Source organism: Salmo salar, chromosome ssa20 (genome assembly GCF_905237065.1).
Source record: "Salmo salar chromosome ssa20, Ssal_v3.1, whole genome shotgun sequence".
NCBI lineage: Eukaryota > Metazoa > Chordata > Actinopteri > Salmoniformes > Salmonidae > Salmo > Salmo salar.
In genome coordinates, this window is record NC_059461.1 from 66,686,988 (window position 1) to 66,710,574 (window position 23,587).

Sequence of the window (23,587 nt, forward strand, 5' to 3'; positions counted from 1 at the left end):
TGATTAAAGTCACCACCATAACAATCCTCATAATTATCCCCTTGATTACAGTTCTGTTGGTCAATAACAACATGTGCCCTCTGCGATGTAGTTTTCATCCATTTGTGTTAGCCTACTTATAGGCAACACATGACATTAATCATTTCAGCCAATTGACAGGCTAGGATTATGTTTATTGAATTACCTATAATTGCTTTGCCATACAATGTTAGGACCATATGAGTTGGTGTCTAAGGAAACTGACACCTGCAATTACTGTAAAGATTGACATGGCTGAAACGCAGACCTTTAGGTTGTGAATCATCTCACTGTCATCTAGCCATGCGTAAGAGCAGAAGGGGGATCAGGCAGATCAGAGCCTGCACAGATGTTGCTCCTGTCTCTTTAAGAATACCTCCTTATATTGGCGAAGGTTTCGTAGCGGAGATATGTTTCTCAGTTCAGCATGTGCGTCAGTTGACATTCGTAAACTGGTCATCTCTTATTCCAGGAACAGGGCACACATACAGAGATTCGAGCGGGAGCGCAACTTCTCAGACGAAGCTGTCTTGTTTGTATTTTATAGAAGATTAATATATTTACGTATCGATTTCTTGTTTTATGGTAGAACGACTTGCTGAGGACGTTTCGCTACAAGATGATTTCATTATGATTTTGCGTGCATGTGTTGGGGCGAAGTGATGTTACAATGCATTTCTTCAGGCGAAATTGTCATGGGGCCCGGAGAGCTGTTGTCAAAGTTCGGCGGGGCGATTTTTAACGCTTGAAAAATCTAACTGAGCTCGTAGTAAGCACTAATTGTTTACCTCTGATATTGAATGTGACAGAGGGTTTAAAATCAGTTTGGACATAGACCAACCTGTCACCACGCAAAAATGACAAACTACAAGAATATGGAGACACATAGCACCCATGTCCTGCTATTGACGGTATCAATCATCTGTACCGCATCAGGTAAGTGAGAAACCACAATATGAACTCTTCATCTTCTCAACTTGTATGCGTAGCCGATGCATCAAGTACAGGTAACTGCCAAAATAAAATAAACACTGAGTAAATTAGGGATACAAGGTATGTGCTTCCACACAGGTGTGGTTCCTGAGTTAATTAAGCAACTAACATCCCAACATGCTTAGGGTTATGTTAAAAGTAAACCAGTTGCCCGTTATTTTGGCTACCATGGCTAGAACAAGAGATCTGTGACTGGTTCTCAAAGGAGCATAGGGGGTTTAAAGTGTGTGTCACCAGATCTCAACCCAATTGAACACTTATGGAAGATTCTGGAGCGGTGCATGAAATAGCGTTTTCTAACATCATCAACATAACACCAAATAATGGAATGAGGTGTTTTTGCTGTTGACCGGATCACTGGTTGCTGCGGAAAAGGAGGAGGTCAAAAGGGGGGTGAGTGTAACCGATGTGAAATGGCTAGCTTGGTAGCGGGGTGCGCGCTAACAGTGTTTCAATCGGTGATGTCACTCGCTCTGAGCCCTTGAAGTTGTTCCCCTTCCTCTGCACGGGCCGCGGCTTTTGTGGAGCGATGCTTCGAGGGTGGCTGTTGTCCATGTGTGCAGAGCGTCCCTGGTTCGAGCCCAGGTAGGGGCGAGGAGATGGACGGAAGCTATTCTGTTACACTTGACAACAGCTCTGCTCCATAAAACGCAATAAGTATGAATGCTCTGACTTCTGTGGAGGCCTTATCACAGTAAATGCTGTACGGTCACTGCAGATTTCGGATTGACCAGGCAGAACCTTTTAGCCAACTGCACTGTATGGCCTACATTAGTTATCATAAGACCCTCGATATTTATTGGAAAGGAGCGTAAAACTCATAATTTGCACCACCCTGTGAAGTTCATAACTTTATTTAATCTGTAGTTTAATAAACTGCATGCTTTCCCGACAAGCTGTAGTGGGAGTACCACACATGTCATAGCGTGACTCCAAGTTTACATCGATGTGATGGTTATTATATCGATACTTGCGCATAAAAGCGTTTCCACTGACATTTCTCGCATAATTCATTTTACCGACTCAAAGAGCTCGCCTTCTCTGGAAAATTTGCATCAGGCCTGTCATAATTTTTTATCCGATATGTACTTTACTCACATAAAAATATTGCTAGTAAGTAACCAGGTTTCCATCCAATCTGCCCCGCTTTGTTAAACTTTCCTCACCCATGCTTGTATTTCGCAAGTCTACTCTTCGAATCACATTTCTACGGTCACAATATTTTGTCCCCTACGCTTTCATTTTTCAACCAATGTTTACGTCTGGGTGGGGTTTAAAAGAACCACACTGGTTACTATTGGTCAATTCATTTAGAGTGAGTTCAACGACCACACCCACAGAACGCATCATCAACGCTTTCCATCCTCCGCCTAGCAACATCACCTGCCGTACTGCGGGCCAGTAGTGCTCGGTAAGCGAATGGCATTGTGCCGCACTCAAAATAACTGCGAACTCAGATGGAGAAAAGAAATAGCTCTGGCTGGGAAAAATCGTTTTGAACAGTGATCCAGATCGGAAACTCTGGAAACTTTCTAGACCTCCGACCTGAAGATCCCTGACGTCAAGATTTGTCCTCGTTTTTTGTTGCTGTTCCCAGTTGCACCAATACTCTCCCCATTGAACAGAATACTGTATCCTCGATGGTCACTACCAATGTTCCAAGTTATTTCTCATGTAGGCTGCCAACCTACTCAAATTGGTCATAGCTACTGCCGGCGACATGTGACCATACAGCTGCCCAGTGGGAAGCAACTCCCATCGGGAAGCACCTCTACAAAACCGGTGCACTGGTCATTCACACTGGCTTGTCGTGCTTACCGTGAGCAGTAACGTTAGCTAATAATTGGCATGTGACGGTGAAATACACTGTGACCAATATTACACGTTAATTATCCCTTTCTTTTACAAGTTTTAGCCACAGATGAAAGGGGAAACTAGCGCCAGGCTGTAGCTGCCAGCATGGGTGGGTACTAGCTGACAAGGTAAAAATCTGTCGTTCTGCCATTGAACTGTTCCCTGGTAGGCTGTCATTGTAAAAACGAATTTGTTCTTAACCTTTATTTAACTAGGCAAGTCCGTTAATAACAACTGTAGGTTTGTTCGAATTTTGAGTTCACGGACTGTGGATGTGGTTGTTGAACTGTCACTCCAAATGTATTGACCAACAGTAACCAATTTAGTTCGTCTCTTCAAAATCCCACCAACACATGAACAGGATTCAAAAATAAAAGCACAGGGAAAAAAAGATTGTAACCATAGAAATGTGATTCGAAGCGAAGACCTAAGAAATGCAAGAATGGATGAGGAAAAGTTGCGAAAACAGCAGGGCAGATTGCGCTCCCTTTTTAAAAATAATTTATATCGTTTGTTTTGGCATGAAATGCAAGTTAAGTTTTTGCTTAAAATATGTTACCACTTTTTTGCGTTACGCTATATATATTTTTTTCGTTTTAAAATCCAGAAGTTTTACGACCCATGAAAAACAACTCACTTTTTTATTTATTTATCAAATGTGATGTCATAGGCGTGCGTGTGTGTGCATGCTTTCATGCGTTTGTGTGTGCCTGTGTGTAATTTACATTTTATCCCCCAGACACCCCTCCCATCAAACTCTTTTTGAGTCGCTGTCAGAGCACACTGGTACCATATGGTGTGACGTATATTGAGTGATATGCTTCACATATCCCGAGGTTTCTTTATTATGCATGTTTCCACCAGATGTCTTAAGTGTTCTGTTGACAGGGACAACAGACTCATGGAACATCAATGCAGCTGCCTCAGTCACTGTGAGCATCCACGTCATAGGCTACTTTAGGACCTCAAGATTTCTTATGATCCTTTGAGAGACTGGCAATCCTATGCTGAAATGTTTACAGAGGATAAGTACTACACTATTTGAAATTAATGTCCTTGAGACAGGATGATTGATGTCAAAAACATGAACTACTCTGGTACAATTGAGACCACAGTCATGTTAAACAAAAATAATGTAAAAAAATATATACTTTACAGACACATGATAGATAGACGCTGGTGTATTACAGGGGTGCATATCATCATGTTAGCAGCAGGGGTCTTAGTTGACTTTGGTCTCCACTTTCAGTCAGGCTGTTAATGCATGGTCTCCAATCTCTCTTTGGAGTCTATCAATGCCAATACTTTCCCAAGTTGTTTTTGAACTTGACAGTGTGTTGAATGTGTCCTCCTAGGCCTCTGTTTGAGTCAGTAAAAAAAAAAATAGGGATCCTCCACAAATTGCATTTGATCGAAGGCAGAAAGAGGGAGAATTGTGTGCCTCAGGGGTTGAGCGAGACAGAGTTGCCAGAACTAGCTGCCTCTGCTTAACATATTGGTTGCAGTCTCGGCACTTAACATGCCTCACCAGTGTTTCACACTGACTGGTCAATCTGATACAGGTTGGAATTAAATCGCTTACTCTCTGTAATGACAAATCACTGCTATTTCAATTAATTGAAGTTTAATTAATTCAGAGCACTTGGTGTGCTTGGTGTTTTACTAATCCAATGCTAAACACCCCTCTAAAGGCAACAGTTAATGAAATGGCTTACAGTGATATGTGTCCAGTTCCTCCTCCCCCGGTTACTTAGCTAGTGAAACATCATGGCAGCAGGTTCGCCCAAACCCTTTCAGAGCTGCACTTAATGAAAATGTTCTCTGGTCTGGATGATAAAACCACAACAACAGTGTCTGCCCACAGCCAACTACTGTACAGTACACAGCCTGACTTGAGTCATATCACTGAATAATGTCCTGCTTCTGGGACATGCTGATGACATCACTGAGATGAGACATGGGCTGTAAGGGCAGCTGCCAGGCAAAGGCGCTGTCTCAGATATATATTATATGAGACGGTAGCACACAACATGCACACAAAGAGTCAATGGAAGACTACAGGTTTAGGACTGAGAGCATTATTATGAGTCCGCCATCCAAAGACCATTTGACAGCATGCCAAGGGTAGCCAAACTTTTCTCCTTATGACTCTCAAATTCTTCTCAAGGGCTTTTGGATCCACTCCATTATGTAAATGGTATAAGAAGTGAAAGCTTCATGAATAAATCTCAGTGCATAGCAACCAGCCCCAAAGGTAAGCAGCCCCTACAAATTTGTGTGACGGTGTCCCAATGTATCCTTGTGTGCCAGCTATAGTAGTTCCTTAGAGTGGACCTGTTGGGTATGGGTAGTAGCACTGTCTCCCCTGATTTTTGTATACTGTGAAAAAGATAGGAAACAGGATTGGGGGTGTAGCATCTCTGTTTTAAGAGTTGTGTTCCCAGCGCAGACCTAGAGGGTTACTCTTACCCTGCACAACAACAGGATTTGAAGTGAAGCAGGACGTAGTTCTCCCTCTGGTTTTGTTGTTTTCACACCATATTAGCATGATGGGGGTACACTTATGCCCTTGGGTAAGAAAGAGACCGACGCGTGCTTAATATTTGTAAATATTAATTAATGAAAACTCAATTAGTAATGTCATAGCTAGCAGCCATGGGCCAAATATAGCCTGGATCAACAGGGCTGTAAAGATGGGGCTTGATCTTTCCCTAAGCTCTTCTCCTGCTAACTCTGCTGGCTTAATAAGGCAGACATGTATGAGAAGCCATGAACCAACATGTGGGTGGGTGTCTGAAGTTGCAATTAGAGCCACTTCAATAGACAAGCTATCAGAGTGCTTGGCTACTTTCGCAATCACTCCGACAGGGCTATGTTGCTTGCGCTCCTGTGGATCTTTCATGTTCTCCATGAATAGCTTTTACTATCTTAGTAAATCAACAGTGTATGACTATGGATGTTATTTAGACCCATCATCCTTGCATAATGAGTTACTCATTATCTATAATATGATTAGCTCTCTGGATTCCGTTGCACAGTATGTGAGTAGTAGATGTAAATGTTAGTGGTTTATTAATTAACCTAACAAGAGGAGAGAATGTCAGATTCATTCTGGAAAACTGCACAACATCTATCTAATGACGTATGACCATAACAAGAGCTAGCTGTTTGCTTTAAGTTTCCTCTTCCTTCCTACCAGAGATACAGGAACCTTTAGTAACCATACAGTGCACCAGACAGATACTCTGTACACAACCTTCGCTACAGCGTGAACATATCTTTGAGAGGCTGGTAGAGTGTGATCAGCTTGTTTGAGGCCAACAGCCTCTCATTAAATGGGCTCCTCCCTCTGGAAGACACTTCAAGGTTGCCCACAATTGTCTTATGGACAACCTGGGCTCCTGCTTTGGAATTTTGCTTTTTTTATACATTTGTATTTCACTATGGAAGTCAGTTAAGAACAAATTCTTATTTTACAATGACGGCCTATCCCGGCCAAACCCTCCCCTAGCACGGACAATGCTGGGCCAATTGTGCGCCGCTCTATGGGATTCCCGATCACGGCCAGTTGTGAAACAGACCGGGATCAAACCAGGGTCTGTAGTGACGCCTCTAGCACTGAGATGCAGTGCCTTAAACCGCTGCGCCACTCTGGAGCCTAATAGCGCTGAAAGCTTCTTCTATCAGGGGCTATGTGGAGTGAAGGACTAGTCTGATTGTGAAATGGATGTATCTACATTATTTCTCCAGTGTGTCATATTGCAATGACATAAACCTTACATAACCACTTATTGAATCAACACAGATGGGCGCATTGTGACAGCACATATTTAAGAATTTGCTCAGTTCTGTGTTTTATGTAATTTATTCATTTATGTGGGTTTAGATATATGCCCTTCCCTTAACTGTTCATCCTTTAGTGTGTTTAATTATTTTGTTAGTTAATTTGGAAACAGGATTGACCTAGAATCATATTGTGGGGCAAATCAAGTCAAACCAAAGCATTTCAAGAATTCCATATGCACATTGAACTCTGTTTACCCACCATGCTATGTATTTCATGTGGTTGAACGCTATCTAGGCTAAATGAGCAGTGGCGACTGTTTTGGTTGCATGTTATTTTGGCATTTAATATGTGTCACACATCAGTTTGCAAAAAAATCTTTGAGTTAATAAAGCCCCACATAAACATGGTCTCTTTTTTTTGTGTGTTGCGTTCTTGAGTAAGGCAGCTCCAAAATGTAGGTGTTTCAGCCTAGCTCAGTGCTTTCTGTGGTGGTGCAGCCAGCGGAAAATACGGAGTGTAGAGATTGGTAATGTTCTCTAGTTGCGCCTTGATTGGATTTGTGTTCTGTCACTCATGGTGACACTACGTCACCACCAAATCTAAGGGTAGAGCTAAAAAAATTCTAACCCCTTGTGTGCTGCCATGGTTACATAAGTGTCCATCCAAGAAAGCTCAAGGTCCTTGGCCACAGATAAAATGACATCAAATCACATTGTAGCTTTGATTGGACTGATCATGTCAACATACTTTCAAAATCTTAGCTAGCAGTCATCATGAATCAAGTCGACAATCTACTGGCAAATTATTTTTAATCCTTGTCATATGAAGAGAAATTATAGATGACATCGGTGCTCATCGGCCATTGGACAAACATTACACAACAAGCTGGAAATCCCTAATTCAACAATGAGTGGTTTGGAAGGAATCCGTGGCTAACTGCAAGCATTGCAAAGCAGTCACTAGCCTGCTATTCAGTGGAGTAGGTGTGTGTGGTTCCAATTCTGGGTTTAAGGGTCTCTTTTTCCAAGCTCATCCAACTCGGAATTGTAAATCGGGAACTCGGGCCTCTTTCTAGAACTGTCACGCCCTAACCATAGAGATCCTTATTATTCTCTATGTTTGGTTAGGTCAGGGTGTGACTCGGGTGGGGAAGTCTGTTTTCTGTTTCTTTGTTTTTGGGCCTGTGTGGTTCCCAATCAGAGGCAGCTGTCTATCGTTGTCTCAGATTGGGAATCATACTTAGGCAGCCTGTTTTCCACCTGTGTTTGTGGGAGGTTGTTTTCTGTTTAGCATTCTGAGCCTGACAGAACTTTTCGCTTTCATTTTGTTTCTTTTGGTTATTCTTGTTTGAGTGTTTCTTGAAATAAATTATCATGAACACTTACCATGCTGCGCTTTGGTCCACTTCTTTTAACAAGGACGAGTGTTACAAGAACTATGACCTGAAGATCACTGACGTCGTTATAATTCAACCTTTTTCTGAGTTCCAAGTTGTCTTGAAAGCTCCGTAATGCCAGACTGATGACAAAGTCCAAAAATTGTCTTGTATGCTGCTGCATAAATTATGTAATATGCCAGGGAGATATGTATACTGTAGCTAAGAAAGTAATACAAAGTGTATGTTGTGTAGTAAGCTGTTAGTAGCCCATGTGCCTCACCCTAATAATTTTGTTTATTTTTCCCCTCATAATTTCGCCTACTGTTCTGACTTGGTGGTGCACATGTAGCCTATAACCTGTTTTTAGAGAAATGTAATGATTGCATATTGTAAGAGCTTTCATTGTCTGCTCATGCCCCCTTTATTTATCCTACGGTTCTGAATTTGTGTACAGGGAGAACACTAAGAACGGCCCATGATCTGAATTCTGTCGCTGTACATGTCAAAAGTGCTGAACAAATTGTTATATTGACTACATCTGTCCAAGCTCGCTCATTAATGTCTTAATTGAAATTACAGATTGCCTCTTATCTGCTTGTTGTCCTCTTGTGCCATAGTTTGTACATCTCAATTGTCTGTAAAAAACACATTTTGTTTAAGCAAGTCAACCATATCAGCTATGTTGTTTTTTAATTTTTTTTAAAGGCAGTAAATGAGGCTGAATTAACTTTCGCTGCCGAACAAGGCTCCACTGATAGCCAGGTGTAGCAGTGGTAAGGTGTTGGGACTCTGCTGTTTTATGTAGGCCCTAACAGTTTGGGCACTGTTTGTCACCGTTTATAGTGCAATTAATGTATTGTTTAGTGTTGTGTAGTGGCTGACATGCCCCCCCCCAATTTGTTTTTTATATATATTTTTTCCCCCACCAAGATTTACATTCTTAAATCGCCACGGGCCATGAGCATTAGCTGAATATTTGTACCGCTTTATAGAAGCCTCCGACATGGCCAATTACAGGTTTTTCACTTTGTCACAAACATGATTGGCTGCTAGTGTTTTTGTGTCTGAAAGGTGCACTCAACTGCCACCCACAATGTTCTTGTCACAAATCAAAGATAGACTGGTTTTATGCATCAAAGCACCCTTACAATGTGACCCAGATGAACTACCCTCCAGTGCATGCATTATAACATTGGCTGAAATAGTACTCACAACTTTCATGTTTCAAAATGATTTCTTTATCCAGATGAAGGGTACTGCTATGGGATCCCCTATGGCTCCTAACTATGCTCATTTGTATGTGGGTTACATGAAGAAACAGTCTTGCAAATCCTCTTTGTTTTTATTTCATTTGTTTGCCCAACATTATTATTCGGAAACAGTACATTGATATTTTTGTTCTATGGAGGGGGGATGCAGAACAGCTCTAGGCGTTCCATACTTTTCTTAACTCTTGTTATCAGCACCTGAGATTGCATAGTGAATCTGAAACACGTCAAATCAGTTACCTTGATCTTTTGATTATTTGTGAGGATAATGTTCTAATGTTCTACATCTGCACAACTTCTCCTTACCCCTCTACTGGATGGAAACTGCAAGTGTTCAATGCAATGGCACTTACAAATGTAGATCCTTCAAACACCCCCAAACAGGGGAAACGGATCCCATTCAAAAGTGTTATCACACCCCCGCTAAGGCAGTTATTTATCTTATAACTTGTCCTTGGTAAAAATGTTGGCAAAATGAAGCGCGAACTAAAAGTACAAAGCTCTGAGCATCGTAGGACCATTGGGTGCAAAAACTCACCGTACCCAGTCACTGACCACTTTGGAAGCGAACTACCCTATTTTGTCCCATCGCTATATTGGCATTGAACACATCAACCTACCTAGGAGAGGTGAAGCCTCCTGGATCTTTTCATTTAAAAGCCCTCGCTCCCTTCAGTCTGAACTTTGATATGAAACAATTCCTGGGGTTATTGTGTTTTTGCTTTCAATTATAAATAATATTGTGTTTGTAGCCTAATTGTATCCATGATCGTATGTTATCCATTCATGTTTTTTTTTATATGTACTATTGGTATTTGTAAATCGACCAATGAAATCATGCCACAGCCGTCCATGATAACAGAAACCTGTGTGTCCTTTGAAACCCTATATAAAGTGGTGACCTGCAGTGTTTGTCATTATACCCTGATGAAGACAACTTGGTCGAAACAACATTGGAAATACATTTATTGCATCTGCATTCCGTGTGTGCAGCTTTCCTTTTCTTCATAATTCAAACATCCTGATTATACACTGAAAAAAATGTATATAAATGCAACAATTTCTAATATTTTACTGAGTTACAGTTCATCAGTCAATTGAAGTCTATTCATTAGGCCCTCATTTTTGGATTTCACATGAATGGGAATGCAGATATGCATCTGTTTGTCAGATGCCTCAACAACAACAAAAAAGTAGGGGCGTTGTTTCAGAAAGTAAGTCAGTATCTAGTGTGACCACCATATGCAGGGTGACACATCTCCTTGGTATAGAGTTGATCAGGCTGTTGATTGTGTAATGTTGTCCCACTCTTTAATGGCTGTGTGAAGTTTCTGTATATTGGTGGGATCTGGAACACATTGTAGTACAGTCGTGGCCCAAAAGTTTTGATAATGACACAAATATTAATTTCCACAAAGTTTGCTGCTTCAGTGTCTTTAGATATTTTTGTCAGATGTTACTATGGAATACTGAAGTATAATCACAAGCATTTCATAAGTGTCAAAGGCTTTTATTGACAATTACATGAAGTTGATGCAAAGAGTCAATATTTGCAGTGTTGACCCTTCTTTTTCAAGACCTCTGCAATCTGCCCTGGCATGCTGTCAATTAACTTCTGGGCCACATCCTGACTGATGGCAGCCCATTCTTGCATAAGCAATGCTTGGAGTTCGTCAGAATTTGTGGGTTTTTGTTTGTTCACCCGCCTCTTGAGGATTGACCACAAGTTCTCAATGGGATTAAGGTCTGGGGAGTTTCCTGGCCATGGACCCAAAATATTGATGTTTTGTTCCCCGAACTACTTAGCTCCATCATGCTGGAAAAGGCATAGTTCGTCACCGAACTGTTCGTGGATGGTTGGGAGAAGTGGCCCTTGGAGGATGTGTTGGTACCATTCTTTATTCATGGCTGTGTTCTTAGGCAAAATTGTGAGTGAGCCCACTCCCTTGGCTGAGAAGCAACCCCACACTTGAATGGTCTCAGGATGCTTTACTGTTGGCGCTCACCTTGCCTTCTCCGGACAAGCTTTTTTCCGGATGCCCCAAACAATGGAAAGGGGATTCATCAGAGAAAATGACTTTACCCTAGTCCTCAGCAGTCCAAGCCCAGTACCTTTTGCAGAATATCAGTCTGTCCCTGATGTTTTTCCTGGAGAGAAGTGGATGTTTGCTGCCCTTCTTGACACCAGGCCATCCTCCAAAAGTCTTTGCCTCACTGTGCGTGCAGATGCACTCACACCTGCCTGCTGCCATTCCTGAGCAAGCTCTGTACTGGTGGCGCCCTGATCCCACAACTGAATCAACTTTAGGAGACGGTCCTGGCCCTTGCTGGACTTTCTTGGGCGCCCTGAAGCCTTCTTCACAACAATTGAACCGCTCTCCTTGAAGTTCTTGATGATCCAATAAATGGTTGATTTAGGTGCAATCTCAGGTAACCATGGTTGACATGGGAAGAACAATGATTCCAAGCACCACCCTCCTTTTGAGGCTTCCAGTCTGTTATTCGAACTCAATCAGCATGACAGAGTGATCTCCAGCCTTGTCTCGTCAACACTCACACCTGTGTTAACGAGAGAATCACTGACATGATGTCAGCTGGTCCTTTTGTGGTAGGTCTGAAATGCAGTGGAAATGTTTTTTGGGGATTCAGTTCATTTGCATGGCAAAGAGGGACTTTGCAATTCATCTGATCACTCTTCATAACATTCTGGAGTATATGCAAATTGCCATCATACAAACTGAGACAGCAGACATTGAAAATTAAATTAATATTTGTGTCATTCTCAACTTTTGGCCACGACTGTACACGTCGATCCAGAGCATCCCAAACATGCTCAATGGGTGCCGTGTCTGGTGAGTATGTATACCATGGAAGAACGGGGACATTTTCAGCTTCCAGGAATTGTATACAGATCCTTGCAACATGGGACTGTGCATTTATCATGCTGAAACATGAGGTGATGGCAGCCGATAAATGGCACTACAATGGGCCTCAGGATCTCGTCACGGTATCTCTGTGCATCAAAAATGCCAAGAATAAAATGCAATTGTTGTCCATTGCTTATGCCTGCTCATACCATAACCCCACCACCATGGGGTGCTCGCTCACACGACGCCATACATGCAGTCTGCCATCTGCCAGGTACTGTTGAAACCGGGATTCATCCGTGAAGAGCACACTTCTCTAGCATGCCAGTGGCCATCGACGTTGAGCATTTGTCCACTGAAGTCAGTTACGACGCCGAGCTCCAGTCAGGTCAAGACCCTGGTGAGGACGAACATGTGTAATTGGGTTGAAATAGACTTCCTTAGTTGTATGAGTTTTGTCATAATTAAGCAGCCAGGTTGTATATAGTTGTATTATTGGTGCAACTGCATATATGTGCCCATGATCACGCAGGTTCCATCTTATGTATGTTAGGTTGAAAATGATATTTTTTTTCTCACTATCGATGTTGACATGTGTTAGAGTTGTCCTGTATTTACAATTTTATGGACATTTACAAAGTTAGCACGTTGCTGTACGCTAAAGGCTAGCTAGCGTCCGTCCTTTATTTACCTTGCTAATGAGGTGTCACCTCGAAGTGTAAATGTATTTTTATTTCATGAGGCATATGCAGTTGCTCTGAAGTTTACTCGTTGTGTGTAGGTCTGCAGGTATGTGCTCCCAAACTGTTATGGAACAATGTTACTGTACACGTGTAGCCCATGTGCTGCGGTGCTGTGTTATGGCCATCTGATGATTATTATAAGTTGAGTGCTCCTCTGTAGTCATGTTGTTACAGATATAATGATACATGAAATGCATATCTACAACTATTATATAAAGCAAAAGCGTTGTTAAACTTTGGAGATTACATGACGGATTTGCTCTGAAGTTTACGTGTGTGTGTGTGTGTGTGTGTGTCTGCAGAATAAACTGTGAAAGAGAACAGCACTGTGTCCTTTGTCGATGAGCCGTTACACTGGTGTCGGTACCCGTCGGAACCTCAAGATCAGCCTGAAGAAGATCACCTGGGGAAGTGAAGATCAAGTGTGCTCTTCTGGTCAGATTTTTGGTTTCGGGGCCTTTAGGACTGCTGTTTTTGTAATTTCAGTGTTGAGGGTTTTTCCCATTTTTTTTATTTTTTCTGTTGATCTTTCTTTTTTTATTCTACATTTGTTTAATCTAAAGGTGGTGTCCTGGCTCACATTTACAACTGATAGTTAAATAGTTGACGATTATACTACTATTGCTAAGGGGAGGGGTGTTTTGGTTTGGCGAGCATACAGGTAGCAATGTGATGTCCAGTGGGTTTCGTGGTAAGGGAGTGGGGACATCAGTCATTAGCTGAGTGTTAGGAGAGCGGGGCAAGGTCAGAGCCCAGGTTGTTCTCCTATGGGTCAGTTTTTGAGGGGAGGTTCACACACGTCCACGCCCAGTAGCGATACAGATGCCATACTACACCTTACTGACATGGTAAGCCAGTTAGTAGTGGAGATAGGGGACTCCAAAGTAGCCAGATTGTTGTCAGCAGGAGCCATAGATGCGAGTGGTGTGCTCCACAGTACACCATGAAGAGAAACATCAGCAACTGATTCAGTAAGACATGAAGTTCCACATGTGACCATCCATGTCAAGTCTGAGAGAGAACCCAGAGTGCAGAGTGTTCAGAGGTGACAGCTCTGACAAGTACACAGTTCAAGAGTGGGTTGATATGACAGACTATTTGGGGGGGTGGGCTAGGGATGTAGTGAAGATACTGTAGGCTTGCGGAGTGACGAGTTGTTGGATGTTAAACAGAACCCAGATCTAATCTATCATATCCTCCTGCAGTATTTTAGTGACACGTCATGTCTACCGCTTGAAGATTTCTACTCTACCAAGCCCAAACTGAGGGAGGACCCCGTAGACTACAGGATCAGGCTCAACAAAGCAGCAGATTTAGCTGATGAGGGTTTACACAGACAGGGTGGGAGGATGGAAAACAAGTCAACAAGTAGCCTGCATGTTTGTGAAACATTGCCCTGATCCTGAGCTCTCCTGCAGGTTTAACTGCAAAGCAATTATTGAGTGGAATTCCAGAGATGTTCAGGTGAGGATCAATGCGTACCAGAGGGAGCAGAGAGCCTTAATGAAACAAAGCATCATTACACAGCTGAAGAGTCATGCCACTGCTCTGCATGACGGTCCCAGTGTCGCACAACAGAGCTAATGATAAAATGTTATGCCTCACACTCCTCCTTTGCTCCTGTTCCTGCTCAATGTCATCTGTGTCACACTGTTCCAACTCAGTCAACAGTATCAAGTTCCGCACACTTCTGCCGTTCCTGCCCTGGTTCAACACGCACAGCAGCAGCCAGATGAGAAGATTATGGGTCGTATGATGGGCATGTTAGTACTAACGCTGGAGAAAGTGCAGTGACAAAGCCGTGCTTCCCGGGAACACATCTCCCCTGCCCACAACCCAAGGTCTCAACATCGTACCAGAGAACAGGCCTACAGGGTCTGTAATGATACTAGTCACTCAAGTCTCATTGCATGGGAGAGTGTCTGTGCTTCCTCTGTTTTACTCTTGGTCATACGAGACATGCATGCCCCAGGCTTTTTTAAACATGGAGGTTTATGGAAGCAAGATGGTTATTCCAATCTTGGTAGTAGAAGGTCAACATGATGAAGCACATCCTCTGTGAATCAAAACAATGTGACAATTATTGGAAAGCAGTCTCGGCCCCTTGCAGCACAGATGACACAGAATCTGAGTTATGTTTCTCGCCATATTAGCTGGAATGAACCACTGGAGAGGTGACGACATCCCTGACTAGATAAGAACAGCCATTTGCCTTGACCCTGGTCACGAGTATCTGGTTTGGGGTAAGCCACCGAAAACCACCGTTGTCTCCTAGCAGTCTGGTGATGTCAGAACCTACTACGTCTCGCTCAGCACCACAGGGGATCATGGTGTCAAGGATTGTTACACCTCTGTGGGAGACTGATGGGTCCCACTGAAGCTGGTCAACATGTCTGGCCGTCCTGTGTGATTGAAGCGCAATGTGAAGCTTGCAGATGTCTTCCCATGTGTAGCAAGGGAGGACATGCAAGATGGCGAACCAGAACAAAGTGCAGTCCACCTGGTCAGCTGTCCTCAAGCCACGTCTGAGGCCGACGTGATGGGCCACATGAGAGACACTTTCCACGGATGAGAAACTGAGACTGCTGGATATGAGTGCTTTGGATCTCAGCTCCTGTGATGTCTGAAGTGCAAGTCAGATGGCTGACCTAGTAGTGCCCTATGAAGATATCTTCTCACGTCACCATCTTGATTGTGGAGAAGCTAAAGGATTTGTTCACAGAATCCGCATGACTGATAACCCCGTTCCGGCTTCCGTTCCGAAGAGTGCCTCCACATCAAGCAGTTAAGGAGTAACAAAAATATTTATTATATAACTAACAAAGTATAAAACTACAAAGGAAAACTAACCTGTGAAAGTAGGCATGTGAGGGGTGTAATGGAGATGCATGGATGAAGGTAAAATGTGTTGAAGGGTGCACCTAAACAAGAAACATAATCAACCAGGACTGGGCACCAGGAACTTTTATCTCCTAGTTTATCCCAAACCCAGGTGCAACTTTAACCTTAACAACCCAATCAGCGCCACCTGTCCCCAATCTGCAAATAAAAGCACAAACACAGAGGAGGAGGCAGGGAGAGCGAGGGGGGGCGTAACGGTATGCATCTCCCCTGGTGCAAGTCTGGAAGAAAAATGGAGACCTTTTGTATCTGTACAGACTTCTGCTGGTTGAACAAGAGGACCCTGAAGGATGCACATCCTCTCCCGCACCAAGCAGACTGCTTGGCTGCGCTTGGCGGCAACACTATATAGCACAATGGATCTCACCTCTGGGTTCTATAACATGCCACTGCATGAAGATGACAGGAAGTATTCTGCCTTCACAACACCTATGGGGCTCTTTTGAATACAACCGTCTACCTCAGGGTCTCTAACAGCCCTGGAAGCTTCATGCGCATGATGACAAGTATCTTCAGAGATCAGAACTTCATCAGTTTGCTGTGTTACTTGGATGATCTGTTTGGTCTTTGGCCCAGACGAGAAGACGGCCTTGGAACGCTTGGAGATGGTCTTTAGCAGGCTTCATAGTCACAACATGAAGTTGGCCCCAAAGAAGTGCTTCTTCCTCAGGAAGTCTGTGAAGTTCCTTGGTCACATAATTTATGACAATGGTGACCCTAGTAAAGTCGACAGCATCTCTAAGATGAGCAGTGCTGATCTGATGGAGTTTGATGGTGTGACTCTTTCATAGAAATGGATGTCATTCCTTGGCATGGTAAACAACTACAACCAACACTTTTTGCCAGGTTTCTGCGCAATAGCCAGACTTCTCTTCTCATTGTTGACTGGATCAAAGAGAACCCAAGGGTTGTCAAAGTAAAGCCCTCCTCACAGCGTCGAAAGTTGAACGTCGCAGACTGGACACCCAAACATGAGCAGGCCTTCGAAAATGTTTAAGACATCTCTAGTAAACACGGTGGTGTTGGCACACCGACGTCTCCTGTCCGTTCATGTTGTCGACAGATGCGTCCCTGGATGGCATAGGTGCTGTCCTGTCACAGTTGCAAGATGGAGAAACTTGTGCCAGACCCATTACATTTGCTAGCAAGTCCTTGTCTCAGAATAACTACCCAGCTCATTGGTTAGAGTTCCTGGCAAAGTGGTCGATCTGCAACAAGTTCAGTCACTGGTTGAAAGCTCATGTCTTTACTGTTTGGACTGACAACAATCCACTTACTCACATTAATGACCAAGCTGAGGCTGGACTGTTGTGAACAGCGCTGGGTGGCCAAGTTAGCCTGTTAAGATTTTGATATCAAGTACGTGCCAGGTCCTCAATATGGTTGCTGACGCTCTGAGTCGAGTGCTCTTTGTCAAAGGTGTTGGCCACAGGCTGCTTCGTGAGCCCTACGAAAACCTCCTTAGCGATGTTCAAGCAGTGTCAAACACTTCAGTCCATGATGCCTTCAGGTGGTCTAGTGATCTCAAAGGCAACCCCAACTGCGTAAGCTCACAGAACTTCCACTTCTGTCTATGTGTTCTCAGTCCTTGGCAGAGGATGAGGTGTCAAGCCTTACTCCAGTCACATGACAACTGGGAAACAGGAGCTAGAACATGTGCTGTTGAAATGGTTCATCATCATTTACCTCAACTGATACCTCCTGGTCAAGACACTTTACATGCCTACTCTGAGAAGGAGATTCGTGATGAGCAACTCAACGACAGGACCCTTTCTCGTGTGCTATTCAATGTGGAGACAACGCAGGCCTTCTAGAAGAGAAAGAGCAAGAGAAACTGTTAGTCATCAGATACTTGACGAGCTGGGAGATGCTTGTTGTCAGTAAATGCCATACTGTACAGAGTCTCACAAGATCAGATATCAATGACAAAGCGGTTCCAGTACGTAGTTCCTGAGTCTCTCAAAGCAGAAGTCCTGAAAGGTGTTCACGATCACGGTGTCATCAGGGTCAGTTCAGAAGCCTTAGCTTAGATAGACAGATTCTTCTGGCTGCACCTTGACAGAGATGTTAGGGATTATGTCCGTGGTTTCCACTGTTGCATTGTCAGCAAGACCATTGAGCCTGATGACAGGGCTCCACTGGAAGGTATCACCTTGACTAGGCCGCTACAACTGGTTTGTATCCATTTCTGTTCTGCTGAAGATTCAAGCAAGAAGTCCATTGATGTAAAGTGATCTGTTATCACTAGTACAAGAATAGCTCAAGCGTTTCCCTGCAGAGCCCAATCTGCTAAGCAGGTGGCAAGAATCCTGTGGGACCGATACTTCTGTGTGTATGGATTTCCTGAGAGAATTCATAGTGACCAAGGGGCAAGTTTCGAGAGTCAGTTGATCATTTACATTTAAGTCATTTAGCAGACGCTCTTATCCAGAGCGACTTACAAATTGGTGCATTCACCTTATAATATCCAGTGGAACAACCACTTTACAATAGTGCATCTAAATCTTTTAAGGGGGGGTCAGAAGGATTACTTTATCCTATCTCAGGTATTCCTTAAAGAGGTGGGGTTTCAGGTGTCTCCGGAAGGTGGTGATTGACTCCGCTGTCCTGGCGTCGTGAGGGAGCTTGTTCCACCATTGGGGTGCCAGAGCAGCGAACAGTTTTGACTGGGCTGAGCGGGAACTGTGCTTCCTCAGAGGTAGGGGGGCGAGCAGGCCAGAGGTGGATGAACGCAGTGCCCTTGTTTGGGTGTAGGGCCTGATCAGAGCCTGAAGGTACGGAGGTGCCGTTCCCCTCACAGCTCCGTAGGCAAGCACCATGGTCTTGTAGCGGATGCGAGCTTCGACTGGAAGCCAGTGGAGAGAGCGGAGGAGCGGGGTGACGTGAGAGAACTTGGGAAGGTTGAACACCAGACGGGCTGCGGCGTTCTGGATGAGTTGTAGGGGTTTAATGGCACAGGCAGGGAGCCCAGCCAACAACGAGTTGCAGTAATCCAGATGGGAGATGACAAGTGCCTGGATTAGGACCTGCGCCGCTTCCTGTGTGAGGCAGGGTCGTACTCTGCGAATGTTGTAGAGCATGAACCTACAGGATCGGGTCACCGCCTTGATGTTAGTGGAGAACGACAGGGTGTTGTCCAGGGTCACGCCGAGGCTCTTAGCACTCTGGGAGGAGGACACAAGGGAGTTGTCAACCGTGATGGCGAGATCATGGAACGGGCAGTCCTTCCCCGGGAGGAAGAGCAGCTCCGTCTTGCCGAGGTTCAGCTTGAGGTGGTGATCCGTCATCCACACTGATATGTCTGCCAGACATGCAGAGATGCGATTTGCCACCTGGTTGTCAGAAGGGGGAAAGGAGAAGATTAATTGTGTGTCGTCTGCATAGCAATGATAGGAGAGACCATGTGAGGATATGACAGAGCCAAGTGACTTGGTGTATAGCGAGAATAGGAGTGGGCCTAGAACAGAGCCCTGGGGGACACCAGTGGTGAGAGCATGTGGTGCGGAGACAGATTCTCGCCACGCCACCTGGTAGGAGCGACCTGTCAGGTAGGACGCAATCCACGCGTGGGCCGCGCCGGAGATGCCCAGCTCGGAGAGGGTGGAGAGGAGGATCTGATGGTTCACGTAATCAGTGATACCGGTATCAGTGATCAGTGAGTTACTCAGAGTTTCTGGTGTGAGGAAGTCACACACGACACCATATCACCCGATGGGGAATGGCAGCGTGGAACGTTTCAATCGGACACTTGGCAACATGATCCGAGCTCTAGCACCGAACACTAAGCAAGACTGGCCGAGACACCTGCAGACATTGACGTTCATGTACAATTGCACCACCCATGAGATGACAGGGTGCGCCCACTTCTACCTGATGTATGGAAGGATCCCTTGTCTGCCAGTAGATGTGCTTTTCAGAAACAGCTGTTACCAATTACGACAAGTATGTCGCTCTCCAATGATCTGAAGGATGCTATGGTGATAGCGCAGGAACATGCTGCAAAAGCACAAAATGGACAAACTGAGATCTACAACAGAAAGGTCAAGGGGCCTGCCATAGAAGTCAGCGATGGAGTACTATTGGCAAACAAAGACAGAGGAAAGTGGCGGATCGCTGGGAATCGACAATTTACACTGTGGTCGGACAAGAATCCAGGCACTCACACATACAGAATATGTAATACAGCCACTGGAAAGGCAAAAAGTGGTTCATCTTAACGCTTGCGTCCCACCCTAGTCAACAGCCAGTGGAATCGCGTGGTGCGAAATACAAATACCTAATAAATGCTATAACTTCAATTTCTCAAACATATGACTATTTTACACCATTTTATAGATACACCTCTCCTGAATCGAATCACGTTGTCCGATTTCAAAAAGGCTTTACAGCAAAAGCAAAACATTAGATTATGTTAGGAGAGTACCCTGCCAAAAAAAATCACACTGCCATTTTCAAAGCAACTAGCATGCATCACAAATACCCAAAACGCAGCTAAATGCAGCACTAACCTTTGACAATCTTCATCAGATGACACTCCTAGGACATCATGTTACACAATACATGCATTTTTTTGTTCGATAAAGTTCATATTTATATATAAAAACAGCCTTTTACATCGGCGCGTGACGTTCAGAAAATATTTTCCCTCAAATGCTTCCGGTGAATCAGCGCTACAATTTACAAAATTACTATTCGAAAACATTGTTAATCTATAATTCTTTGAATGACAATATTACATTTTAACATCTCGTGAATGCAACCGCATTGCCAGATTTAAAAATAACTTTACTGGGAAATCACACTTTGCAATAAATGACGTGGTATGCTCAGAAAAATAGGCTAGGCGATACATGTTAGCGCCATCTTGGAACCATCTAAAATCAAATATACTATTGTAAATATTCCCTTACCTTTGATTATCTTCATCAGAAGGCACTTCCAGGAATCCCAGGTCCACAACAAATGTAGTTTTGTTCGAAAAAGTTAATAATTTATGTCCCAATAGTTCCTCCTTGTTAGCGCGTTCCGAAGGCTACTCATAATGTACGAGGCGCGCTGGACTTGTCGTCACGAATGTGCAAAAAATATATATTTACGTTCGTTCAAACATGTCAAACGTTGTATAACATAAATCTTTAGGGCCTTTTTCAACCAGAGCTTCAACAATATTCAAGGCGGACGATTGCATTGTCTTACTAAATGTTTCGGAACTAAAGGGTTCCCATGGGCGCCCGCGTCATAGTAGTAATTGCCCTCCCCCTGTGACCAACATTCCAAGCCTCTCTTTGGGTCAGTTTCTACCATTGAAGACTCAAACCACTTTGTAAAGACTGTTGACATCTAGTGGAAGCCTTAGGAAGTGCTAAATGATTAATAAGTCCCTGTGTGTTTCAATGGCAAGGCTTGAAAGTGATTCCACACATCAGATTTCCACTTCCTGTTAGGATTTGTCTCAGGGTTTTGACTGCCATATGAGTTCTGTTATACTCACAGACACCATTCAAACAGTTTTAGAAACTTTAGAGTGTTTTCTATCCAAATCTACTAATTATATGCATATTTTAGTTACTGGGCAGGAGTAGTAACCAGATTAAATCGGGTACGTTTTTTTATCCGGCAGGTTAACCTGATCATGTTGGTCAACTTCTTCCCAGTAGATGATGAAAGTGCAGTTTCTGGTCTCTCTTCATCCATGTCCGTTGGCCTGACTCCAAGTTCCGGTGCTCACAATGTGATGATGGATTCAGTATCAAACAAGACAAGGGAGTTCCTTTCCTCAAGAAGAGAGTCAAGATTCACTATCTGGAATGAAGCGGGACGTGGCTGTACAAGGTGTCACACAGGGAGAATCAGATCACGAAGAGGAAAGCGGTGGCAGACCTATGCAGAAGAGAGAATGGATTCCATTTTTGAAAGCGCGAGGACTCTTTACCTGGTCAGGAGCTTGTGGACTCTGAAGGAAGAACTCGAGATTGGATAATACAGTTACCAGTTAGTAGGGATGAGGAATCTTCTTCAGGTGTGACCTCAGAACCACTGGTCTCAAGACTCAGATTCAGAAGAGCTCAAGTGATCAGACACGCTCTTCTGCTGCCATTGGACAGTCTGAACAGCCTAGTGACTCAGTTTACTGTCACTAGTGACTTACACTCACAACGACAATCCTAGTGCAGTTAGGCAAATCAGGACCCGTGTTGGTCGAATCGTCAAACCTGTCAACATATTTATCTACACTATGTCTACACAAGATGTTGTGTAGTCACTAAGTGACACTGATCTTAATATTCAAGCAAATATTTGCAAGTCACTGATCCAAGCCTTCAGAGATTTAGCAAAACTATAGTTGTGACTCACACAATCATTCAGTGAAGATTTCAGTTTCCATTATTTTACATGAGCATTGTACTTTATTGGTGAGGTCTAGTACTACACAGTGTAGATGCGTAGTGTGGGGTGTAGAAAGGCATCCTACAGCCAGTAGTTGGTTTGAGAGTTTGGCCAACTCTCCTTCCACTTCATCTTTTTGGGATACTTCAAATGTTGGTTTTCTTGTAAATGGGCCTTTTATATGTTGTGTAATTGGATGTACAGTGGGGGAAAAAATATTTAGTCAGCCACCAATTGTGCAAGTTCTCCCACTTAAAAAGATGAGAGCGGTACACGTCAACTATGACAGACAAAATGAGGGTGAAAAAATCCGGAAAATCACGTAGGATTTTTTATGAATTTATTTGCAAATTATGGTGGAAAATAAGTATTTGGTCACCTACAAACAAGCAAGATTTCTGGCTCTCACAGACCTCTGGCTCTCCTCTGTCCTCCACTCGTTACCTGTATTAATGGCACCTGTTTGAACTTGTTATCAGTATAAAAGACACCTGTCCACAACCTCAAACAGTCACACTCCAAACTCCACTATGGCCAAGACCAAAGAGCTGTCAAAGGACACCAGAAACAAAATTGTAGACCTGCACCAGGCTGGGAAGACTGAATCTGCAATAGGTAAGCAGCTTGGTTTGAAGAAATCAACTGTGGGAGCAATTATTAGGAAATGGAAGACATACAAGACCACTGATAATCTCCCTCGATCTGGAGCTCCACGCAAGATCTCACCCCGTGGGGTCAAAATGATCATAAGAACGGTGAGCAAAAATCCCAGAACCACACGGGGGGACCTAGTGAATGACCTGCAGAGAGCTGGGACCAAAGTAACAAAGCCTACCATCAGTAACACACTACGCCGCCAGGGACTCAAATCCTGCAGTGCCAGATGTGTCCCCCTGCTTAAGCCAGTACATGTCCAGGCCCGTCTGAAGTTTGCTAAAGAGTATTTGGATGATCCAGAAGAGGATTGGGAGAATGTCAGATGAAACCAAAATATAACTTTTCGGTAAAAACTCAACTCGTCGTGTTTGGAGGACAAAGAATGCTGAGTTGCATCCAAAGAACACCATACCTACTGTGAAGCATGGGGGTGGAAACATCATGCTTTGGGGCTGTTTTTCTGCAAAGGGACCAGGACGACTGATCCATGTAAAGGAAAGAATGAATGGGGCCATGTATCGTGAGATTTTGAGTGAAAACCTCCTTCCATCAGCAAGGCCATTGAAGATGAAACATGGCTGGGTCTTTCAGCTTGACAATGATCCCAAACACACCGCCCGGGCAACGAAGGAGTGGCTTCGTAAAAAGCATTTCAAGGTCCTGGAGTGGCCTAGCCAGTCTCCAGATTTCAACCCCATAGAAAATCTTTGGAGGGAGTTGAAAGTCTGTGTTGC

The 23,587-nt window shown here is 43.8% G+C and overlaps 1 protein-coding gene across 3 annotated transcripts in view; it reads left to right on the forward strand.

The window, feature by feature from the left end:
- Positions 1 to 410: 410 nt before the first annotated feature.
- Positions 411 to 23,587, forward strand: part of LOC106581145 (roundabout homolog 2) — a 78,376-nt gene continuing 55,199 nt past the window's right edge. For 2 of the 3 annotated variants that reach the window (XM_014162987.2, XM_014162986.2), the window contains exon 1: positions 411 to 954. In XM_014162987.2, coding sequence (XP_014018462.2) covers positions 876 to 954 — 79 coding nt within the window. In that variant the 5' untranslated portion in view covers positions 411 to 875. The remainder of the gene's footprint in view (positions 955 to 23,587) is intronic. The other variant, XM_014162985.2, reaches the window with a different exon arrangement.